Source organism: Nycticebus coucang, chromosome 2, assembly GCF_027406575.1.
Source record: "Nycticebus coucang isolate mNycCou1 chromosome 2, mNycCou1.pri, whole genome shotgun sequence".
Classification (NCBI taxonomy): Eukaryota; Metazoa; Chordata; class Mammalia; order Primates; family Lorisidae; genus Nycticebus; species Nycticebus coucang.
The window spans coordinates 95932107-95953696 of NC_069781.1; the positions used below are offsets into that span (position 1 = coordinate 95932107).

The 21590-nt window shown below is 38.7% G+C and overlaps 1 protein-coding gene across 1 annotated transcript in view; it reads right to left on the reverse strand.

Annotated features, from left to right (window-relative positions):
* The window catches only part of KIF27 (kinesin family member 27), a 135356-nt gene that overhangs the window by 103722 nt on the left and 10044 nt on the right, over positions 1–21590 (reverse strand). The window contains exons 3-4 of the mRNA XM_053576488.1: positions 6533–6733; positions 2424–3382 (exon numbers count right to left, since the gene is read on the reverse strand). Of these exons, the coding sequence (XP_053432463.1) occupies positions 2424–3382; positions 6533–6733 (1160 nt within the window). The remainder of the gene's footprint in view (positions 1–2423; positions 3383–6532; positions 6734–21590) is intronic.

Genomic DNA, 21590 nt, shown 5'->3' on the forward strand with positions numbered 1-21590 from the left:
GGGGAGGCTGAGGCAAGAAAATGGCTTAAGCCCAAGAGTTTGAGGTTGCTGTGAGCTGTGATGCCACAGCACACTACCCAGGATGAAAGCTTGAGACTGTCTCAAAAAATATATATATAGTCCTCCCCTCCAGCTGCAAATCTAAAACGCTGAATTTTCTTCACAAACTTCAACTAATACAACATATTGTAATAAACTGAATAATAAAGCATATATGAAAACTCAACGGTCATCTATTAAGCCAGATGTTTAAAAAGGTTTGCAAACACATAAAATAATTCTACTCTCAGAATGTTTTTGTGTGTTGGAAAATAGTTATTTTCCATGGGAAAAAAATGTTCTTTATATTAAAACATAATTGAGCTTTGTTAGTTTTGAATGAATTAACAAATAGCTTAATTTTTTTTCAGCTTTAATTCTAACACAATAAATATCAATAGATATATCCTTCATAGGTAAAAGTTCCTTTGGAAACTTCAACTTTAAAAGTATAAAGTTCCCGGTGCATCTTACAAGGGTGTATGTGAAACTTGGTAAACGGTCTGTGAAGCTAGTAAATGATGCCCCATGAATATATCAATGTACACAGCTATGATTTAATAATAAAAAAAAAAGTATAAAGTTCCAGTCCCTTAATAAAAAAAAATAAAATAAAATAAAAAATAAGGTCAACTGTGGTGGTTCATGCCTGTAATCCCAGCACTTTGGGAAGCCAAGGAAAAAGGATCACTTGAGGCCAGGAGTTTAAGATCAGCCTAGGCAAGACCTCATCTCTACAAAAAAATGTAAAATTACCCAGACATGGTAGTCCTAGCTACTTGGGAAGTGGAGAGGGAAGGATAATTTGAGTCCAGGAATTTGAGGCTGCAGTAGTTATGACGATGTCTCTGCACTCCAGCCTGGGTTAACAGAGTGAGGCCCTGTCTCTAAAAAGAAAGAAAAGAGAGACAGGGGAGGGCAGAGCAAGTAAAGAATCAATCTTGGATCAAAAAGTTCAAGAACTGCTATAATAGAGGACAATATAAATAGCTTTTTTATCATACTTCCTATAAAAAGGTTTTGCGGAAATAATTCTAACTAGAAAGCTATGTTTTTAATTACATGTTTTTCTATTTTAAAAAACAGATGCATGGAAGTTGGGAACCATGTTACTTAAGGAACAATATCCCTTAAGTAAATAGGACCATCCATTTCCTTACTAGAGTGCAAACTCCAAGGAAGCAGAACTATGGTGTATCCTGGACCCCACTATTTCTACTATGACATGCAAGTCTTCATGTAATAAACATTTTCTGAAGGTTGGGCATGATGGCTCATGCCTGTAATCCTAGCACACTGGGAGGCCAAGGCGGGTACATTGCTTGAGCTCACAAGTTCAAGACCAGCCTGAGCAAGAGGTAGACCCCATCTCTAAAAAATAGCGGGGCATTGTGGTGGGCGAATGTAGGTCCAGCTACTCAAGAGGCTAAGGCAAGTGAATCCCTTGAGCTCAGGAGTTTGAGGTTGCTGTGAGCTATGACACCAGGGCACTCTACCAGGGGGTAACAAAGTGAGACTCTGTCTAAAAAAAGCAATTTTTGGATTAAAAGAGAGGAAATATAATTCTAAACTCAATATACGTATAAACATACATGTACATACCTACATTCCTTAAATATCAACAAATATGTTCTTTTTTTTTCAACAGATGAAGTAAATTTTTCTTTCAAGAACCCCTGACCAATAGAAGGGGGAAAAAATCTAGTGAAGTGTAACTTAATTTTATTTCTGAAAATGTGTTTCTTGTCTTCCTCTAAATTGATAACCAGTATCACAAGGTTCTATTTAACAAATATAACAAATTAAAATATACTTTAACCAAAGGAGAAAGAAACAGGAGTCAAGAAACATGAATTTGAGGAGGAAGGATAAAAAGTGTAAAAAGAAACAGATAAAGGAAAGGCAAATGGGATTCTATATATAATTTTTTAAAAAAAACAAAATTCTAGGCTCCGCACCTGTGGCTCAAGCGTCTAAGGCGCCAGCCACATACACCTGGGCTGGCGGGTTTGAATCCAGCCTGAGCCCGCCAAACAACAATGACAGCTGCAAGCAAAAAATAGCCGGGCATTGTGGCGGGTGCCTGTAGTCCCAGCTACTTGGGAGGTGGAGGCAGGAGAATCACTTGAGCCCAGGAGTTGGAGGTTGCTGCAAGCTGTGATGCCATGGCACTCTACCCAGGGTGACAGCTTGAGGCTCTGTCTCAAAAAAAAAAAAAAATTCCAAAATGACTTAGAAATTACTTGCCAAAATAAATTTAGTCCTTAAACAAGATACCCATAAAAGTAATATCTAAATGTATTAAATTATCACATGTACCCCCAAAATGTGTACAGTAGGTATCAATTTAAGAAATCAAATAAGAAAAGAGGATGTCTAAGTACCTGGCATTTCTTAAGCTCTCTCTTCAGTTGGAGAACTGTAATATGCTGGGGTCCTTCGTCCTGGTTACCAATGCTTCGGTTTTCTCGCCATGATGTGAAGACATCCTTTCTGGTCTCCTGGGTCATATTAAACCACTCCTGCAGCTTGTGTTGCTGTTTTTGATTTAGTCTGACAGCATCTTTTAAGTCCACCAGGAAGGTAAAGGCTTCTTCTATACAAGTTTGATAACCCAGACACTCTCCTTGTAGCTGAGCTACTTGCTCCTCAAGAGAATGGATTCTATTTTTACCAGGAGTCCCCTCTCGGTGGATCTGGCTAGTTTGGCTGACACTAGTCCGCTGGCTTTGCAAAGCTTCTCGAAGCAATTTAATCTCAAATTCCATTTCATCCATACGGTTTGACTCGGGGCTGACATTCACAGTGGGTTTGTTTCTAATGTTCCGTGCTCTGTTTGCATATTTAAGAGAATTTAAGGACTCCTCAAAATCTGAGGAGGATGGGCTGACACATGTGATCATGACAGTCTTAGCACTGCCTCCCAGGGAATCTTTCAGAAGCCGGGTAATTTTAGCATCCCTGTATGGAATATGAGAACTCTTTCGACGTGGGTCCCCAAGAGCACTTATTACATTTCCTAAAGCCAGCAACCCACTGTTGATTTGAATGGATTCTTTGAACCGTTCACCAGTATTCCCTGTTTTGGTTACTCTTTCTGATCCAGCCAAATCCACAAAGTGGAACTTTGAGACAATATGCCGACGGGAATACCAAGATCCATCTTCAGCTGCCGCCATATTTTTTTCAACTTGACAGATGCTGATTGTAAAAATTGCATGTGATCTGCTGGAATGCTCATTCATTTGGGTGGTACTTGTATGTCTGGCTGCATTCCCCACCTCCAGAAGACTCATCACTTCATCTGCATTCTCTACATGGAATTCCTTAGCTCCAACAATCACTTAAAATAGCAATAACAAGTTTTTAAACCAACTTTTCATCAAAATTCAATACAGTTAAAATAACCACACAGCCGTTATCATCTGCTAAACAGCCTGGACGAGACAGTCTCTTTAAAAAAATAACTGTTCAAACAACAGTTTAACATTAGCAACATCATTAAATAATTTTAGATAATCTCCCAAAGGAACTATTTTAACAGACAACATTCATTTTGATGTTTAAACTCTAAAGGATATAATTTTTGAAAAACAATCTAGCCTCTTTGAAGCCACACATAACATTCAATTCTCTGAAATGACTGACAATGCCAGTGACTCATGCTGCAATCCTAGAGTTTTGGGAGGCTGAGGTGGGAAGACTGCCTGAGACCAGAAGTATGAGACCAGCCTGAACAACATGAGACACTGTCTCTATTAAAAATTTTAAAAAGGCTCAGTGCCTGTGGCTCAAGCGGCTAAGGCACTAGCCACATACATCTGAGCTGGCAGGTTCGAATCCAGCCTGGGCCCGCCAAACAACGACAACTGCAACCAAAAAATAGCCAGGAGTTGTGGCAGGCACCTTTAGTCCCAGCTACTTGGGAGGCTGAGGCAGGAGAATCACTTGAGCCCAAGAGTTGGAGGTTGCTGTGAGCTGTGATGCCAAGGGCAATAGCTTGAGGCTCTGCCTCAAAAAATAAATAAATAAATAAATAAATAAATAATAAAAAATAAAAAAATAAAAAAAAAAAGATAAATTTGCTGAGTGTGGTGCTATGCCTGTAGTCCCAGTTACTTGGGATGCTGAGGACTGGGGATCGCTCGAACCCAGAAGTTTGAGGTTCCAGTAAGCCATGATGATGCCACTGTACTCTAGCTCAGCCAACAGAGTAAGACCCTGTCTCAAAAAATGAATAAATGGCCTGTAGTCCCAGCTACTCGGGAGGCTGAGGCAAGAGAATCAATTAAGCCCAGGAGTTGGAGGTTGCTGTGAGCTGTGTGAGGCCACGGCACTCTACCAAGGGCCATAAAGTGAGACCCTGTCTCTACAAAAAAAAAAAAAAAAATGAATAAATGAATGAATAAATAAAGTGAATGGCAAAAGAAAATATGCCAGTATTTTGATTTGTAAAGTCTAATAAATTAATTAAAAGATAATAAACATATAATTAAAAAGAGTTAATCATTAGTAGATTAAAGAATTACTTAGTAGTAATTAAAAGAAATTCGTTTCTTCTCAGGTTTTTTAATCATCAAGCCATCCTTAGCTTTTAGTTTTTTTATATTATTGAGTCATAATCAATGATAAGTAAAAAATTCAATACAAATAAAGTTGGTTATTCATTTCAAAAACAGATATGGCTTACATTATATCAGAATGTAAGGTAAGGAGATGATATATTTACAGAAGGCAAAGTTTCTATTTCAACAGTAGAATAATAATAAAAACAAACAAAAAAATAACTAAATAAGCTCACTAACTGCACTACTTGTTTATAACCAAAAATATTTCAAAGAAGAGTAGGTGGATTTAGCATTTTAATCAGAGCAGTAAAGCTTCCGATCTCATGCTCAAATCATTGTCATGCTTCCTCTTCTCTCAGATCCTGTCATGTCACTATTTGAAAAGTAATCATTTCACTGTCTTTATCTATAAGACACTTTTTTACAACCTAGTTTACTGAACATACCTTACTCCACACAGGCAGCACTAAAATCAGTTTAAAGAATATAATGAGGTAACGATAGATCATATTAAAACTTTTATAAAATTGTTCTAATGTTAGGCTGAGTTAGCAATATGCTTTTCACCCCAGATGCAAATCATCTCATAGCTTTGGTAAAAAACAAAAAAAAAAAAAGTGACACAGAGACAGGTGTCTATAATTCCAGCACTTTGAGAGGCTTAAGTAGAAGGATCACTTGAGACCAGGAGTTAGAGACCAGCCTGGGCAACATGGCAAGACCCCATCTTTAAAAAAAAAATTTTTTTAATTAGATAGCTATGGTGGTATGCACCTATAGTCCCAGCTACTTGAGGGGGTAAGGCAAGAGGACTGTTTGAGCCAGAAGTCTAAAGATGCAGTAATCTATGATCACACCACTACATCCTAGCCTGGATGACAAGAAAGAGATCCTTTTTCTTTCTTTTTTTTTTTTGGAGACGGAGTCTCACTATGTCATCCTTGGTAGAATACCGTGGCATCACAGCAACCTCAAACTCTTGGGCTCAAGCAATTCACTTGCCTCAGCCTCTCAAATAGCTGGGACTACAAGCACCACCACAACACCCGGCTATTTTGTTGTTGTTGTTGCAGTTGCCATTGTTGTTTATTAGCTGGCCCGGGCTGGGTTCGAACCCACCAGCCTCAGTGTATATGGCCAGTGCCATAACCACTATGCTACGGGTGCCAAGCTGAGATCCTTCTAGGAAAAAAAAATTATATATACGCAGCAAAAGAAATCTGAAAAGAAACAAACCAGAAAGAGAAGATGCTATTTCTAGGTTCTGAGATAAGCTTTACCTTTTTCCTTATATTTTCCTGTTTTCAAAATACCTTATGAACATATTAGCATTAAAATCAGAAAAGCAGAAATTATTATTCCTTAAGATACTTATACTTGGACCCATATATTTCCCCAGAAGAAAATACATACTAGGTAATAAGATTAACAAATTACTGTCACAGAACGTCAGACCTCGAGGAGCACAAAAACCAAAAAAACGTGGAAGTGTCAACATGGAAAAGTGAAAACAAATTCTAATTTAAAAAAAAGACAGTGTGCTAGAACAAAAATCAAAGAAGAATGGAAAGTTCCTAAAGGAAAAGCCAACTCCAATCTTGGGATATTATCTGTGAAGAAAAAAAGATACAAAAACAAATTTAGCCTGTATCAGTCTCACCTGAGGTCAGGCCAGAGACGGACAATTATAGGAAGTCAGTATCTTGAATTACAAATTAATAAATTCGCCTCACCAACCAGTGTGAACTACTATTCAACAGAGTTATTTAACTAAGATTGATAATTAATAAGCTATTCAAAGGTAAAATTAAATTCATTCTGCTTCCATATCCGTTTTTAAAGATTCCTAAAATACATCCAGAAACTAAATTAAAGCATTAAAGCATGTCTGTTTGTTAATGAAGTAAATCAATTTAGTGAGCTACCTGTGTTTCCTTTTTCATCTTCTCGGATGTGAAGATCCTTCATGGATGTCTCCAATTCTAGAAGATCTCTTAGGTCTTCCTTGTAGACTTCTATATAAGATACTTTTACATTAAAGTCAATACTAGGATGTTCAGAGATGCTTTGAAATATTTCTTGGATAGCTCGAGGAATGATACCCTTTTGACCATCTACAACTGAAGCTGAAAATTTAGAAAAAGAAAGCACATCTAGAACTTTAAATATAAGAAAAACCACAACCTAAGATTTAGTTAATACCTTTTTTCACATTTCTCTATAATATTTTTGAATCACAACTATAAAATTCATAGGTAAAAGTTTTAACATGCATCCCCTTACCTCAGAATTCACTCATGCATTTATTCATCAAATACTTATTTAGTACCTACTATATGCCAGGTACTGTTCTAGGATTCTGCGAACCATCAGTGAACAAAACAGGGGAAAAAGAAATTTCTGCCCTTGTATGAAAGACAGACAATTAAAAAAAAAGATTAACTGATTGATGAATTATACAGTATATTAAAAGATGTTAAATGTGGCTCAGTGCCTGTAGCTCAAGCGGCTAAGGCTCCAGCCACATATACCAGAGATGGCGGGTTCGAATCCAGCCTGGACCTGCCAAACAATAGTGACAAGTACAACCAAAAAATAGCCAGGCGTTATGGCCGGCGCCTGTAGTCCCAGCTACTTGGGAGGCTGAGGCAAGAGAATCGCTTAAGCTCAGGAGTTGGAGGTTGCTGTGAGCTGTGATGCCACAGCACTCTACCCAGGGTGACAGCTTGAGGCTCTGTCTAAAAAAGAATAATAATAATGGGTGGCGCCTGTGGCTCAAGGAGTAGGGCACCAGTCCCATATACCGGAGGTGGTGGGTTCAAACCCAGCCCTGGCCAAAAACCAAAAACAAACAAACAAACAAAAAAAAATAATAATAATAATAATAAAGATATTAAATGTACCTAGAGAAAAAAATAGGGAAGGGTTAGGAGACTGGAAGTGTGACTATGCATGGGGTGGAAGGTGCTCACAACTTTAAATAGGAAGACCATGGTGGCCATCATTTAGAACCTAACATTTGAGCAAAGACTTGAAAGAAGTGGTAGAGGGGCCAAACAGACATCTGAGGAAAGCATCTCAGAGGAAACAGCCATTACAAAGGCACTCATCTAGTGTGATTCATAAACAAGGAGACCAGAGTGGCTGTTGCAGAGAAAGCAAAGGCAGAGTGATAAGAGATGAGATCAGAGAAGTGACAGAAGCCAGTTCATGGAGGTCCTTAATGAGCACTTTGAATTTTAATCTGAGATGAGAGCCATTGAAATAGAGCAGTAGCTGCTTGAGTTTTTTTTCTTTTTTTTTTTTTTGAGACAGAGTCTTACTATGTCACCCCCAGTAGAGTGTCTTGGCATCACAGCTCACAGCAACCTTCAACTGTTGGGCTTAAGTGATTCTCTTGTCTCAGCCTCCCAGCTGGGACTACTGGCACCCACCACAATGCCCAACTATTTTTTGATTGTAGTTATCATTGTTGTTTGGCAGGCCCAGGCTGGGTTCAAACCCTCCAGCTCTGGTGTATGTGGCTGATGCCCTAGCCGCTGAGCTACAGGACCCAAGCCTACCGCTTGAGATTTTTAAAAGACTACTCTGGCTGCTGTGCTTTGCTGGGGTGGAAGCAGGGAGACCACTGAAGAGGCTACTCCAGTAATATGGGAATCAAGGGGTTCAAGTGGTAGACAGACTGGCTTACACCAGGATGGTACCTGGATTCTGGACTTACGTTAAAGGAATAGCCATTATGATATCCTGGAAAGACTGGATATGGGATGTGAGAGAAAGTAATTGAGTCAAGGTTTTGTCTTGAGCAACTGGAATTGCCATCAACGTATTCAGGGAGAATGAGTGTTGAGTTGGCTTGAGGGGAAAATGGCAAGAGTTGGGTCTTTAACCATAGGAAGCTTGATATGTCAATCGGGCATTCCTTAAGTTGAATAGGCAATTGAAAATTGGAAGTCAGCTATACATATAAGGGATTTAATGTTAAGTGGATGAGATCATCAAGAAAGTAGAGAGGCAGAAGAGAAGAGTACCAAAGGCCGAGTCTTAGTGCACATCATTTGCTGGTTCACGTATAAAGAACCAAGCAAAAGAGCCAGAGAGTAAGTAGATGGAAAACCAAGAAGGTAGTGGCCTAGACGCCAAGCACAGAATATACATCAAATCTGTTTTGTTTTTTTTTTTTTTTTTGTAGAGACAGAGTTTCACTTTATTGCCCTTGGTAGAGTGCCGTGGCATCACACAGCTCACAGCAACCTCCAACTCCTGGGCTTAGGCGATTCTCCTGCCTCAGCCTCCTGAGTAGCTGGGACTACAGGCGCCCGCCACAATGCCCGGCTATTTTTTGGTTGCAGTTTGGCCAGGGCCAGGTTTGAACCCGCCACCCTCGGAATATGGGGCCAGCGCCCTACTCACTGAGCCACAGGCACAGCCCTACATCAAATCTGTTGATAGGTCCAGGAAGATGAGAAATAAGAAGCGACCACTGGATTTAACAAAGTGAAAAACCAAGAAGGTAGTGGCCTAGACGCCAAGCGCAGAATGTACATCAAATCTGTTGATAGGTCCAGTAAGATGAGAAATAAGAAGTGACCACTGGATTTAACAAAGTAAAAGTCATTTATGATTATCTTGGCAAGTACGGTTTCAATGATAGTAGAGCTGAAAGTCTACATAGAGTAGATTTAAGAATGGGAGAACTGGACACTACAAATCACAGATAACACTTTCAAGGTTCTAATGCAAAGGAAAACGGAGAAGTGGGATGGTAGCTGGCTGCAGAAGTGGATAAAGAAAGAGTTATTAACTGTCGTTTTTTTTTTTTTTTTTTTTTGTGGTTTTTTTTTTTGTCCGGGGCTGGGTTTGAACCCGCCACCTCCGGCATATGGGACCGGCGCCCTACTCACTGAGCCACAGGCGCCGCCCCTTAACTGTCGTTTTTAACTTTTTGTAAAGATGGGTTCTCACTACATTGTCCAGGCTGGTCTCAAACTCCTGGCCTCAAGGGATCCTCCCACTTTGGCCTCCCAAAGTGCTGGGATTGCATGAGCCACTGTACCTGGCCTATAAATTGTTTCAAGATAAAGTTAAAGCAGATATATCAAGCATTCTCTCAACTTTTTAATTTTATTTTCTTGGCTATGCTTGCCATTTTACTCGCACCTGCTACAGGTCAAAATTTTGAGTATTGGATTTGTCCCTAATCCTCCTATTTTAAGAGGAGGATTGCCACCTCTATGTTGCCTCGTCCCTATGATACTCAAGAGCCTCTAAAGCCTGAGGAAGAAGGCACAATAATAACAATAATTATTCTACTGGAGTAACAGACCGACCTATCTGTTTTGGAGATCAATCACATTGTCTTAACATGGCTATGCAACCTTGGATCAGTATTAATGAACATAATCAAAAACCTTCTGCATTATTAGATTTACAATTACAAACTGAAATGTTTATGTTAAGTACTTACTCTTTAGACAAGTATTGCATTGATAATGTCTTGTCCAACCCTGAAATTCCACAGTGTCAAATGCACTCGTTTAAAGAAACTCATGATTGGATAAGGTGGACCAAGTATAAAGGAGAGTCTGCCTATATGTTAATTAACACCACTTATGGAGAGATTGTCGATTGGGACCAATGGCTACACTAGAGACCTCTTTAGGTGCGTCAGTTCCTTTCGACATACCTCTGAACAAATATGTATATCCTTTCAATAAGAATTTGACAGGTGTCATGAAATACCTAGGAATATACCTAACGAAGCAGGTGAAGGACCTCTATAAAGAAAATTATGAAATCCTCAGAAAGGAAATAGCAGAGGATTTTAACAAATGGAAGAACACACCATGCTCATGGATGGGCAGAATCAACATCATTAAAATGTCTATACTTCCCAGAGCAATCTACCTATTCAATGCCATTCCTATCAAAATGCCAACATTGTACTTTCAAAATTTGGAAAAAATGATTCTGCGTTTTGTATGGAACCAGAAAAAACCCCGTATAGCTAAGGCAGCTCTTAGTAATAAAAATAAAACTGGGGCCATCAGCATACCAGATTTTAGTCTGTACTACAAAGCCATAGTGGTCAAGACAGCATGTTACTGGCACAAAAACAGAGACATAGACACTTGGAATCGAATTAAAAACCAAGAAATGAAACTAACATCTTTTTTTTTTTTTTGAAACTAACATCTTAGAACCACCTAATCTTCAATAAACCAAACAAGAACATACCTTGGGGGAAAGACTCCCTATTCAATAAATGGTGTTGGGAGAACTGGATATCCACATGTAAAAGACTGAAACTGGACCCACACCTTTCCCCACTCACAAAAATTGACTCAAGATGGATAAAGGACTTAAATTTAAGGCATGAAACAATAAAAATCCTCAAAGAAAGCATAGGAAAAACACTGGAAGATATTGGCCTGGGGAAAGACTTCATGAAGAAGACTGCCATGGCAATTGCAACAACAACAAAAATAAACAAATGGGACTTCATTAAACTGAAAAGCTTCTGTACAGCTAAAGAGACAACAACTAAAGCAAAGAGACAACCTACACAATGGGAAAGGATATTTGCATATTTTCAATCAGACAAAAGCTTGATAACTAGGATCTATAGAGAACTCAAATTAATACACATGAAAAAAGCCAACAATCCCATATACCAATGCGCAAGAGACATGAATAGAACCTTCTCTAAAGACAAACGGCTAACATATGAAAAAATGTTTATCATTCCTATATATTAGAGAAATGCAAATCAAAACAACCCTGAGATATCATCTAACCCCAGTGAGAATGGCCCACATCACAAAATCTCAAAACTGCAGATGCTGGCGTGGATGTGGAGAGAAGGGAACACTTTTACACTGCTGGTGGGACTGTAAACTAGTACAACCTTTCTGGAAGGAAGTATGGAGAAACCTCAAAGCACTCAAGCTAGACCTCCCATTTGATCCTGCAATCCCATTACTGGGCATCTACCCAGAAGGAAAAAAATCCTTTTATCATAACGACACTTGTACGAGACTGTTTATTGCAGCTCAATTTACAATCGCCAAAATGTGGAAACAGCCTAAATGCCCACCAACCCAGGAATGGATTAACAAGCTGTGGTATATGTATACCATGGAATACTATTCAGCCATTAAAAAAAATGGAGACTTTACATCCTTCATATTAACCTGGATGGAAGTGGAAGACATTATTCTTAGTAAAGCATCACAAGAATGGAGAAGCATGAATCCTATGTACTCAATTTTGATATGAGGACAATTAACGACAATTAAGGTCACGGGGGGAGGAAGGAAAAGCAGAGAGAAGGAAGGAGGGAGAGGGGTGGGGCCTTGGTGTGTGCCACACCTTCTGGGGGCAAGACATGATTGCAAGAGGGACTTTACCTAACAAATGCAATCAGTTAACCTGGCTTATTGTACCCTCAATGAATCCCCAACAATTAAAAAAAAAAAAAAAAAAAAGAATTTGACAGGTGTCGCCACCAGTTATGCCATGTACTGGACTAATGGAGGATTTTCACCACCATCTCCTGATATAGCCACATTTCCTAAGCAAAGTCATTTGTGGAAGGTGGCTGCAGCCTTACAACCTCTTAAGGCCTGGACTGGAGGACTATATCATAATAATAATCCATCCCAATATGAAATGAGATTTGAAGTAAAAGAAATAAACTATATTCAGGCTTGTTTACAACTGCCTTTTGTTTGGCTGAAAGGCAATGTAACTTGGAATAAAGAAATGGGAGAGTTGTTTTGCCCTAAATGTCAGATGTTTACTTGTATTAATAATTGTGTAAATTTTAATTCATCTAAAGAACAGCTATACCTACTGAGAGCACATACTGGTGTGTGGCTCCCAATCAACTCAAAGTTATCATCAAATTTTCTATTACAAATCTGTAATATATATTCTACCTTGAGGGAAGTTTTTGATCAAAATGTTCAAAGTGCAATCATATAGTGAAAAGGAAAAAAAGTGAGATTAAAATTCAAGTTTTTATGTTCAGGTTACTTTATGTCAAATATATCTTAATAAAGCTGTTAAAATATTTGAGCCATTATTTATAGTGGTATCTTAACTGTCACATCTGATCAATGTTTTAATAGTAAAACACAAAGTCCTGGACCCAGGTGATTTCAACAACATATTAAAGGGAAGAGAATATTCTCTCAATTTTTAATACTATACATGCTAACACCAAAATACTACTAAAATTGATGATAAATTATATTCACAATGATCTAATCACTATTTATAATTATTCACTGTGTAAAACCATGTAAGCAAAGATTTAAATTTTGATAATACCTAGTTTTCTCAAGGATATGAACAGAATCTTTTTTTTTTTTTTGAGACAGAATTTCACTATGTCACTCTCATTATAATCCCCTGGCGTCACAGCTCACAGCAATCTCAAACTCTTGGGCTTAAGCGATTCTTTTGCCTCAACCTCCCAAGTAGCTGGGACTACAGGTGCCCACCACACACCCAGCTCTTTATTTCTTGAAGTTACCATGTTGTTTTAGCTGGCCTGGGCTGGTTTCGAACCCGTCAGCCTCAGTGTATGTGGCTGGTGCCATAACCACTGTGGTACAGGTGCCGAGCCAATGAACGGTCTTATAATAGACTATGAAAATGTAAACTGGTATAGCCTTTTTGGAGAGTCATTAATACCAACAGTATCAAAAATTTAAATATGATCATTCTTTATACATATGCATGTGCTCAAAGATGATATCAGGATCAGTAAAGATTGTTGGCAATCATAAAAAAATTCCAAACAACATAATAAATCCATTGGCAGGAGAATGTATAGGTAACAGTGGTGTAACATGCACTTCCTGTTAAAGATATCTAAGAACTATGAAGTAAAAAAAAAGCAATTGCATAGAAAATCTCATCTGGGTAAAAGGAAAAGTACGTATCTGTGAAATGAATACTTTTGAAAACATACAAAAACTTAACAATGGGAGGGCGGAGCAAGATGGCAGCCGAGTAACAGCTTCCTTGCATCTGGGCACCGTGAGTCTGGGGAGATAGGACTCCAGGCATCTCTGGCTGGTGGGAACTGCCTATCATCACTCCTATGAGGATACAGGGAGTCGGCGAGAGACTTCTGGACCCCAAGAGGAGGACTAAAACAGTGGAAAACCGGCAAGTGGTCGCATGTGTTCAATCCGTCTAAACCCGCCCACAACTGTTAAGTTCAGTAGCAGCGAGACTGCAAACCAGAAAGGCCTTACCTGTGAACTGTTTTGATGTCCTTGGACTTGGCACTGAGTTGAACTGCCCTGGGGAGGGCCTGAGCGGGAGTGTGGAGAACTTTGGCCATTGTCTAGGGCCCCAGTCTGGGCCGCTGAGCCAGACGGAGCTAATAGTATTTGGCGGTGGGTCACACGGAACCATTGCCAGTGATCAGCCCTGGCAAGCTCCGCCCTTAGGGTCGCAGAGCTAGAAACGGGTGGGAGCTTGTAACCCAGCAACCAAGTAGCCTAAGGGTGGGGTCTGAGCCGCATTGCAGCCCTAACCCTCAGGGGCAGAGTGAGACCGGTTTTGGCACACTGGGTAAGTGGATAGCCACTTCAGCAGTGATTCCAGCGAGAAAGCTGGGAAAGCTTCTGCTCAGCAAGTTTACAAGTTCAAAGTGCCTTTTAAGTGGGCTGAAGAGAGATTTAGGGTGTCTACCTGCTGGGGTTTGAGAAATCAGCAGCCTCCAGTCGTATCAGAACTGTGACTAACATCTCATACCCAGAAGACCACGTGTTGCCCAGACAATGTTCAATAACATATATAAACTGCATTGTTTTTGGTTGTGTATTTTTTTCTTTTTTTTTGTTTGTTTATTTTGACATTGTTGATGTTCTTTTGTTTTTTAATTTCAATCTTTTCCACACAGATCCCTTTTTCTTTCTCAATTTTTCTAGTTGAATTATAATTTCCCATTGCTGCCATTTTTAATAACTACAACTTCATTTTTGCTAGTGTTTCTACTGCTATCATTTGGTTTTTCACCCAATTGTATCCCCGTAAAGTTTTCTGTTTGTTTTGGTTTGATTTATAGCATTTTTGTCTTTCCTCTATACTTGGTGGAGGTGGGGTACTGTGTCTGATCAGGTTAGCAAAGAGCTGCTGACCTCAAGGGAACCACCCAACTGGGCACCCCCAGAAGGTGGGGTTTTTTAAGGTTGTGTCAAAGTACCCTACTGTACACCTATATTGCCCTGTCTCCCTCTTTCTGTACCTCTCTTCTTTTTGTCAATATTCCTTATTCCCACCCCCTCTCTTTTCTCTATCTTTCTTTTTTTTCTTATCACTCGGTCCTCCTTTCTTTCATCCCTTTTTTGCTCCTCAACCTTCTCACCCTTCTGGTCCTGTAACCCTTAGTCCACAGGCACAAGAAATTAAAGAGCAAGAGGAAGTGAAAGGAAAATTAGGGCAAGGAAACAGATAAAAGAAATCACTCATGAGGAAGAATCAGCAGAAAACTCCAGGCAACATGAAGAACCAGTCCAGAACAACCCCGCCAAGGGACCATGAGGTAGCTACTGCAGAGGATTCCACCTACACAGAAATGTTAGGAATGACAGGGAATTTAGAATACACATGTTGAAAACAATGAAAGAAATGATGGAAACAATGAAGGAAACTGCTAATAAAGTGGAAAATAACCAAAAGGAAATCCAAAAACAGAATCACATAAGAGATGAACGATATGAAGAATATAAAAAAGGATATAGCAGAGCTGAAGGAAATGAAACAGTCAATCAGGGAACTTAAAGATGCAATGGAAAGTATCAGCAACAGGTTAGACCATGCAGAAGAAAGAATTTCAGAGGTAGAAGACAAAGTTTTTGAGATAACTCAGATAGTAAAAGAGGCAGAAAAGAAGAGAGAGAAAGCAGAACGTTCACTGTCAGAATTATGGGACTTTATGAAGCGTTCCAACATACGAGTTATAGGAATTCCAGAAGGGGAAGAAGAATGCCCCAGAGGAATGGAAGCCATACTAGAGAATATTATAAAAGAAAATTTCCCAAACATCACCAAAGATTCTGACACACTGCTTTCAGAGGGCTATCGGACCCCAGGTCGCCTCAACTCTAACCGAGCTTCTCCAAGACACATTGTGATGAACCTGTCCAAAGTCAAGACAAAAGAAAAGATTCTGCAAGCTGCCAGGAGTAAGCGCCAGTTGACCTATGGGGCAAATCCATCAGAGTGACTGCAGACTTCTCTAATGAAACTTTCCAAGCAAGAAGACAATGGTCATCTACCTTTAATCTACTTAAACAGAACAATTTCCAGCCCAGAATTCTGTACCCTGCTAAGCTAAGCTTCAAAATTGACGGAGAAATCAAATCATTTACGGATATACAAACATTGAGGAAATTCGCCACAACAAGACCAGCTCTACGGGAAATACTTCAACCTGTTCTGCACACTGACCACCACAATGGATGAGCAGCAAAGTAAGAACTCAGAAATCAAAGGACAGAACCAAACCTCCACACTGATGCAAAAGATAAAACTAAGCAATGGACTCTCACAAAATAAGACGAATAGAATACTACCACACTTATCAATTATCTCCATAAATGTTAATGGTTTGAATTCCCCACTGAAGAGACATAGATTGGCTGACTGGATTAAAAAACACAAGCCATCCATTTGCTGTCTGCAAGAAACACACCTGGCTTCAAAAGACAAATTAAAGCTCCGAGTCAAGGGTCGGAAGACAATTTTTCAGGCAAATGGAATTCAGAAGAAAAGAGGAGTTGCAATCTTATTTTCAGATACATGTGGATTTAAAGCAACTAAAGTCAAAAAAGACAAAGATGGTCACTTTATATTGGTCAAGGGAAAACTACAACAAGAAGACATTTCAATTCTAAATATTTATGCACCCAATTTAAATGCTCCCAGATTCTTGAAGCAGACCTTACTCAGTCTGAGCAGTATGATATCTGATAATACCATCATAACAGGGGACTTTAATACACCTCTTACAGAGCTGGACAGATCCTCTAAACAGAAATTAAACAAAGATATAAAGAGATTTAAATGAGACCCTCGAACAACTATGCTTGATAGACGCATATAGAACACTCCACCCCAAAGACAAAGAACATACATTCTTCTCATCACCCCATGGAACATTCTCCAAAATTGATCATATCCTGGGACACAAAACAAATATCAACAGAATCAAAAGAATTGAAATTTTACCTTGTATCTTTTCAGACCATAAGGCACTAAAGGTGGAACTCAACTCTAACAAAAATGCTCGACCCAACCCAAAGGCATGGAAATTAAACAATCTTCTGTTGAATAACAGATGGGTGAAGGAAGAAATAAAACAGGAAATCATTAACTTCCTTGAGCATAACAACAATGAAGACACAAGCTACCAAAACCTGTGGGATACTGTAAAAGCAGTTTTGAGAGGAAAATTCATCGCTTTAGATGCCTACATTCGAAAAACAGAAAGAGAGCACATCAACAATCTCACAAGAGATCTTATGGAATTGGAAAAAGAAGAACAATCTAAGCCTAAACTCAGTAGAAGAAAAGAAATATCCAAAATCAAATCAGAGATCAATGAAATTGAAAACAAAAGAATCATTCAGAAAATTAATGAAACAAGGAGTTGGTTTTTTGAAAAAATAAATAAAATAGATAAACCATTGGCCAGACTAACGAGGAATAGAAAAGTAAAATCTCTAGTAACCTCAATCAGAAACGATAAAGGGGAAATAACAACTGATCCCACAGAGATACAAGAGATCATCTCTGAATACTACCAGAAACTCTATGCCCAGAAATTTGACAATGTGAAGGAAATGGATCAATATTTGGAATCACACCCTCTCCCTAGACTCAGCCAGGAAGAAATAGAGCTCCTGGACAGACCAATTTCAAGCACTGAGATCAAAGAAACAATAAAAAAGCTCCCAACTAAAAAATGCCCTGGTCCAGATGGCTTCACTCCAGAATTCTATCAAACCTTCAAGGAAGAGTTTATTCCTGTACTGCAGAAATTATTCCAAAAAACTGAGGAAGAAGGAATCTTCCCCAACACATTCTATGAAGCAAACATCACCCTGATACCAAAACCAGGAAAAGACCCAAACAAAAAGGAGAATTTCAGACCAATCTCACTCATGAACATAGACACAAAAATTCTCAACAAAATCCTAGCCAATAGATTACAGCTTATCATCAAAAAAGTCATTCATCATGATCAAGTAGGCTTCATCCCAGGGATGCAAGGCTGGTTTAACATACGCAAGTCCATAAACGATATCCACCATATTAACAGAGGCAAAAATAAAGATCACATGATCCTCTCAATAGATGCAGAAAAAGCATTTGATAAAATCCAGCATCCTTTTCTAATTAGAACACTGAAGAGTATAGGCATAGGTGGCACATTTCTAAAACTGATTGAAGCTAAGTATGACAAACCCACAGCCAATATTTTACTGAATGGAGTAAAACTCAAAGCTTTTCCTCTTAGAACTGGAACCAGACAAGGTTGTCCTCTGTCACCTTTACTATTCAACATAGTGCTGGAAGTTCTAGCCAATACAATTAGGCAAGACAAGGAAATAAAGGGAATCCAAATGGGAGCAGAGGAGGTCAAACTCTCCCTCTTTGCTGACGACATGATCTTATACTTAGAGAACCCCAAAGACTCAACCACAAGACTCCTAGAAGTCATCAAAAAATACAGTAATGTTTCAGGATATAAAATCAATGTCCACAAGTCAGTAGCCTTTGTATACACCAATAACAGTCAAGATGAGAAGTTAATTAAGGACACAACTCCCTTCACCATAGTTTCAAAGAAAATGAAATACCTAGGAATATACCTAACGAAGGAGGTGAAGGACCTCTATAAAGAAAACTATGAATTCCTCAGAAAGGAAATAGCAGAGGATATTAACAAATGGAAGAACATACCATGCTCATGGATGGGAAGAATCAACATTGTTAAAATGTCTCTACTTCCCAAAGCAATCTACCTATTCAATCCCATTCCTATCAAAGTACCTACATCGTACTTTCAAGATTTGGAAAAAATGATTCTGCGTTTTGTATGGAACCGGAAAAAACCTCGTATAGCTAAGGCAGTTCTTAGTAACAAAAATGAAGCTGGGGGCATCAGCATACCAGATTTTAGTCTGTACTACAAAGCCATAGTGCTCAAGACAGCATGGTACTGGCACAAAAACAGAGACATAGACACGTGGAATCGAATTGAACACCAAGAAATGAAACCAACATCTTACAACCACCTAATCTTCGATAAACCAAACAAGAACTTACCTTGGGGGAAAGACTCCCTATTCAATAAATGGTGTTGGGAGAACTGGATGTCTACATGTAAAAGACTGAAACTGGACCCACACCTTTCCCCACTCACAAAAATTGACTCAAGATGGATAAAGGGCTTAAATTTAAGGCATGAAACAATAAAAATCCTCAAAGAAAGCATAGGAAAAACACTGGAAGATATTGGCCTGGGGGAAGACTTCATGAAGAAGACTGCCATGGCAATTGCAACAACAACAAAAATAAACAAATGGGACTTCATTAAACTGAAAAGCTTCTGTACAGCTAAGGAGACAATAACCAAAGCAAAGAGACAACCCACACAATGGGAAAGGATATTTGCATATTTTCAATCAGACAAAAGCTTGATAACTAGGATCTATAGAGAACTCAAATTAATCCACATGAAAAAAGCCAACAATCCCTTATATCAATGGGGAAGAGACATGAATAGAACTTTCTCTAAAGACGACAGACGAATGGCTAACAAACACATGAAAAAATGTTCATCATCTCTATATATTAGAGAAATGCAAATCAAAACATCCCTGAGATATCATCTAACCCCAGTGAGAATGGCCCACATCACAAAATCTCAAAACTGCAGATGCTGGCGTGGATGTGGAGAGAAGGGAACACTTTTACACTGCTGGTGGGACTGCAAACTAGTACAACCTTTCTGGAAGGAAGTATGGAGAAACCTCAAAGCACTCAACCTAGACCTCCCATTCGATCCTGCAATCCCATTACTGGGCATCTAACCAGAAGGAAAAAAATCCTTTTATCATAAGGACTCTTGTACTAGACTGTTTATTGCAGCTCAATTTACAATCGCCAAAATGTGGAAACAGCCTAAATGCCCACCAACCCAGGAATGGATTAACAAGCTGTGGTATATGTATACCATGGAATACTATTCAGCCATTAAAAAAAATGGAGACTTTACATCCTTCGTATTAACCTGGATGGAAGTGGAAGACATTATTCTTAGTAAAGCATCACAAGAATGGAGAAGCATGAATCTTATGTACTCAATCTTGATATGAGGACAATTAATGACAATTAAGGTTATGAGGGGGGGAAGCAGAAAGAGGGATGGAGGGAGGGGGGTGGGGCCTTAGTGTGTGTCACACTTTATGGGGGCAAGACAAGATTGCAAGAGGGACTTTACCTAACAATTGTAATCAGTGTAACTGGCTTATTGTACCCTCAATGAATCCCCAACATTAAAAATAAAAAAATAAAAAAAAAAAATATTTAACAATGGTTACCTCTGAGCATGAGAAAAAAAAACTTTTATTTTTTAAGGTTACAATGGTAATATTTGAGTTTTTACCATTAGAAATAATTTTTTGAAAGTCTCACTCTGTTGCCCCAGGCTAGAAATAATTTTTAAATATATAATTTAAAAACAAATTAAAACTTTTAAGTAATATAGTTTAAAAATAAACTAATAAATATATCATAGAAAACTAGAAGCATGAAACAAAGAAGCTTATAATCTTCTTTGACAAGACAACCCACTAAACTAAGTGATATTTATATAACTTTAAGGCAAAAATAAAAAATTTTATAAGAAAATATATTTGAAAAGTTCCATGCATGAAATAGGCATTAAGTGGCACCAGTGAAATTCAAAGCAGGTAGGGGTAGTAGAAATGCCCACTTTAATATAAAGATAGAACTCTACAGGGTGGCATTTTATTCCATAAATAGGCCATGCTATTTTATAAATATTTTACCTTTCTCAATGTACTAATTCACTGTTCATTAAATACTAGATACAGGAAGGTGGCCCTTAGCCCATAAAAAATTCCTGTGCACAGGGGGCAGCACCTGTGGCTCAGTGGGTAGGGCGCCGGCCCCATATAATGAGGGTGGCAGGTTTGAAACTGGCCCTAGCCAGCTAAAATAGCAGTGATAACTGCAACAAAAATAGCCAGACATTGTGGCAGGCGCCTGTAGTCCCAGCTACTCGGGAGGCTGAGGCAAGAGAATCGCCTAAGCCCAGGAGCTGGAGGTTACTATGAGCTATGACTCCACAGCACTCTACTGAGGGCAACAAAGTGAAACTCCTTGTCTCCAAAAAAAAAGGAAGGAAGAATTATCTAGAATAGGCAAATTCAAAGAGTCAGAAAGCAAAGTGGAACTACCAAGGGATATGGGATGGGGTTATTGCTAAATGGTACAAAGCTTCTGTTTGAGGTGATGAAAAATTTTGGAAATAGTGGTGATGACTGCATTAACATTGAATGTATTAATATTTGATGCCTCAGAACTGTATTTAAAAGTAAAATGGTAAATTTTACGTTTCACATATTTATATGTATTTTATCACAATTTAGAAATTGGTAAATGCTGGGTATGGTGGCTCACACCTGTAGTCCAGCTGCTCAGGAGGCTAACACAGGAGGGTCACTTGAGCCCAGCAGTTCAAGGCTGCAGTGAGCAATGATCACACCATCGCACTCCACCTTGGGTGACAAAGTGAGACTCTATCTCAAAAAACAATATAAATAAAAAATTAAATTAAATTAAAAAGCTTATAAGATGCAACTTAAATGGAAAATTGAAACTTAAAAGTCTGTGTAGGCCAGTTGAGAAATATGTCCACCATTTTTA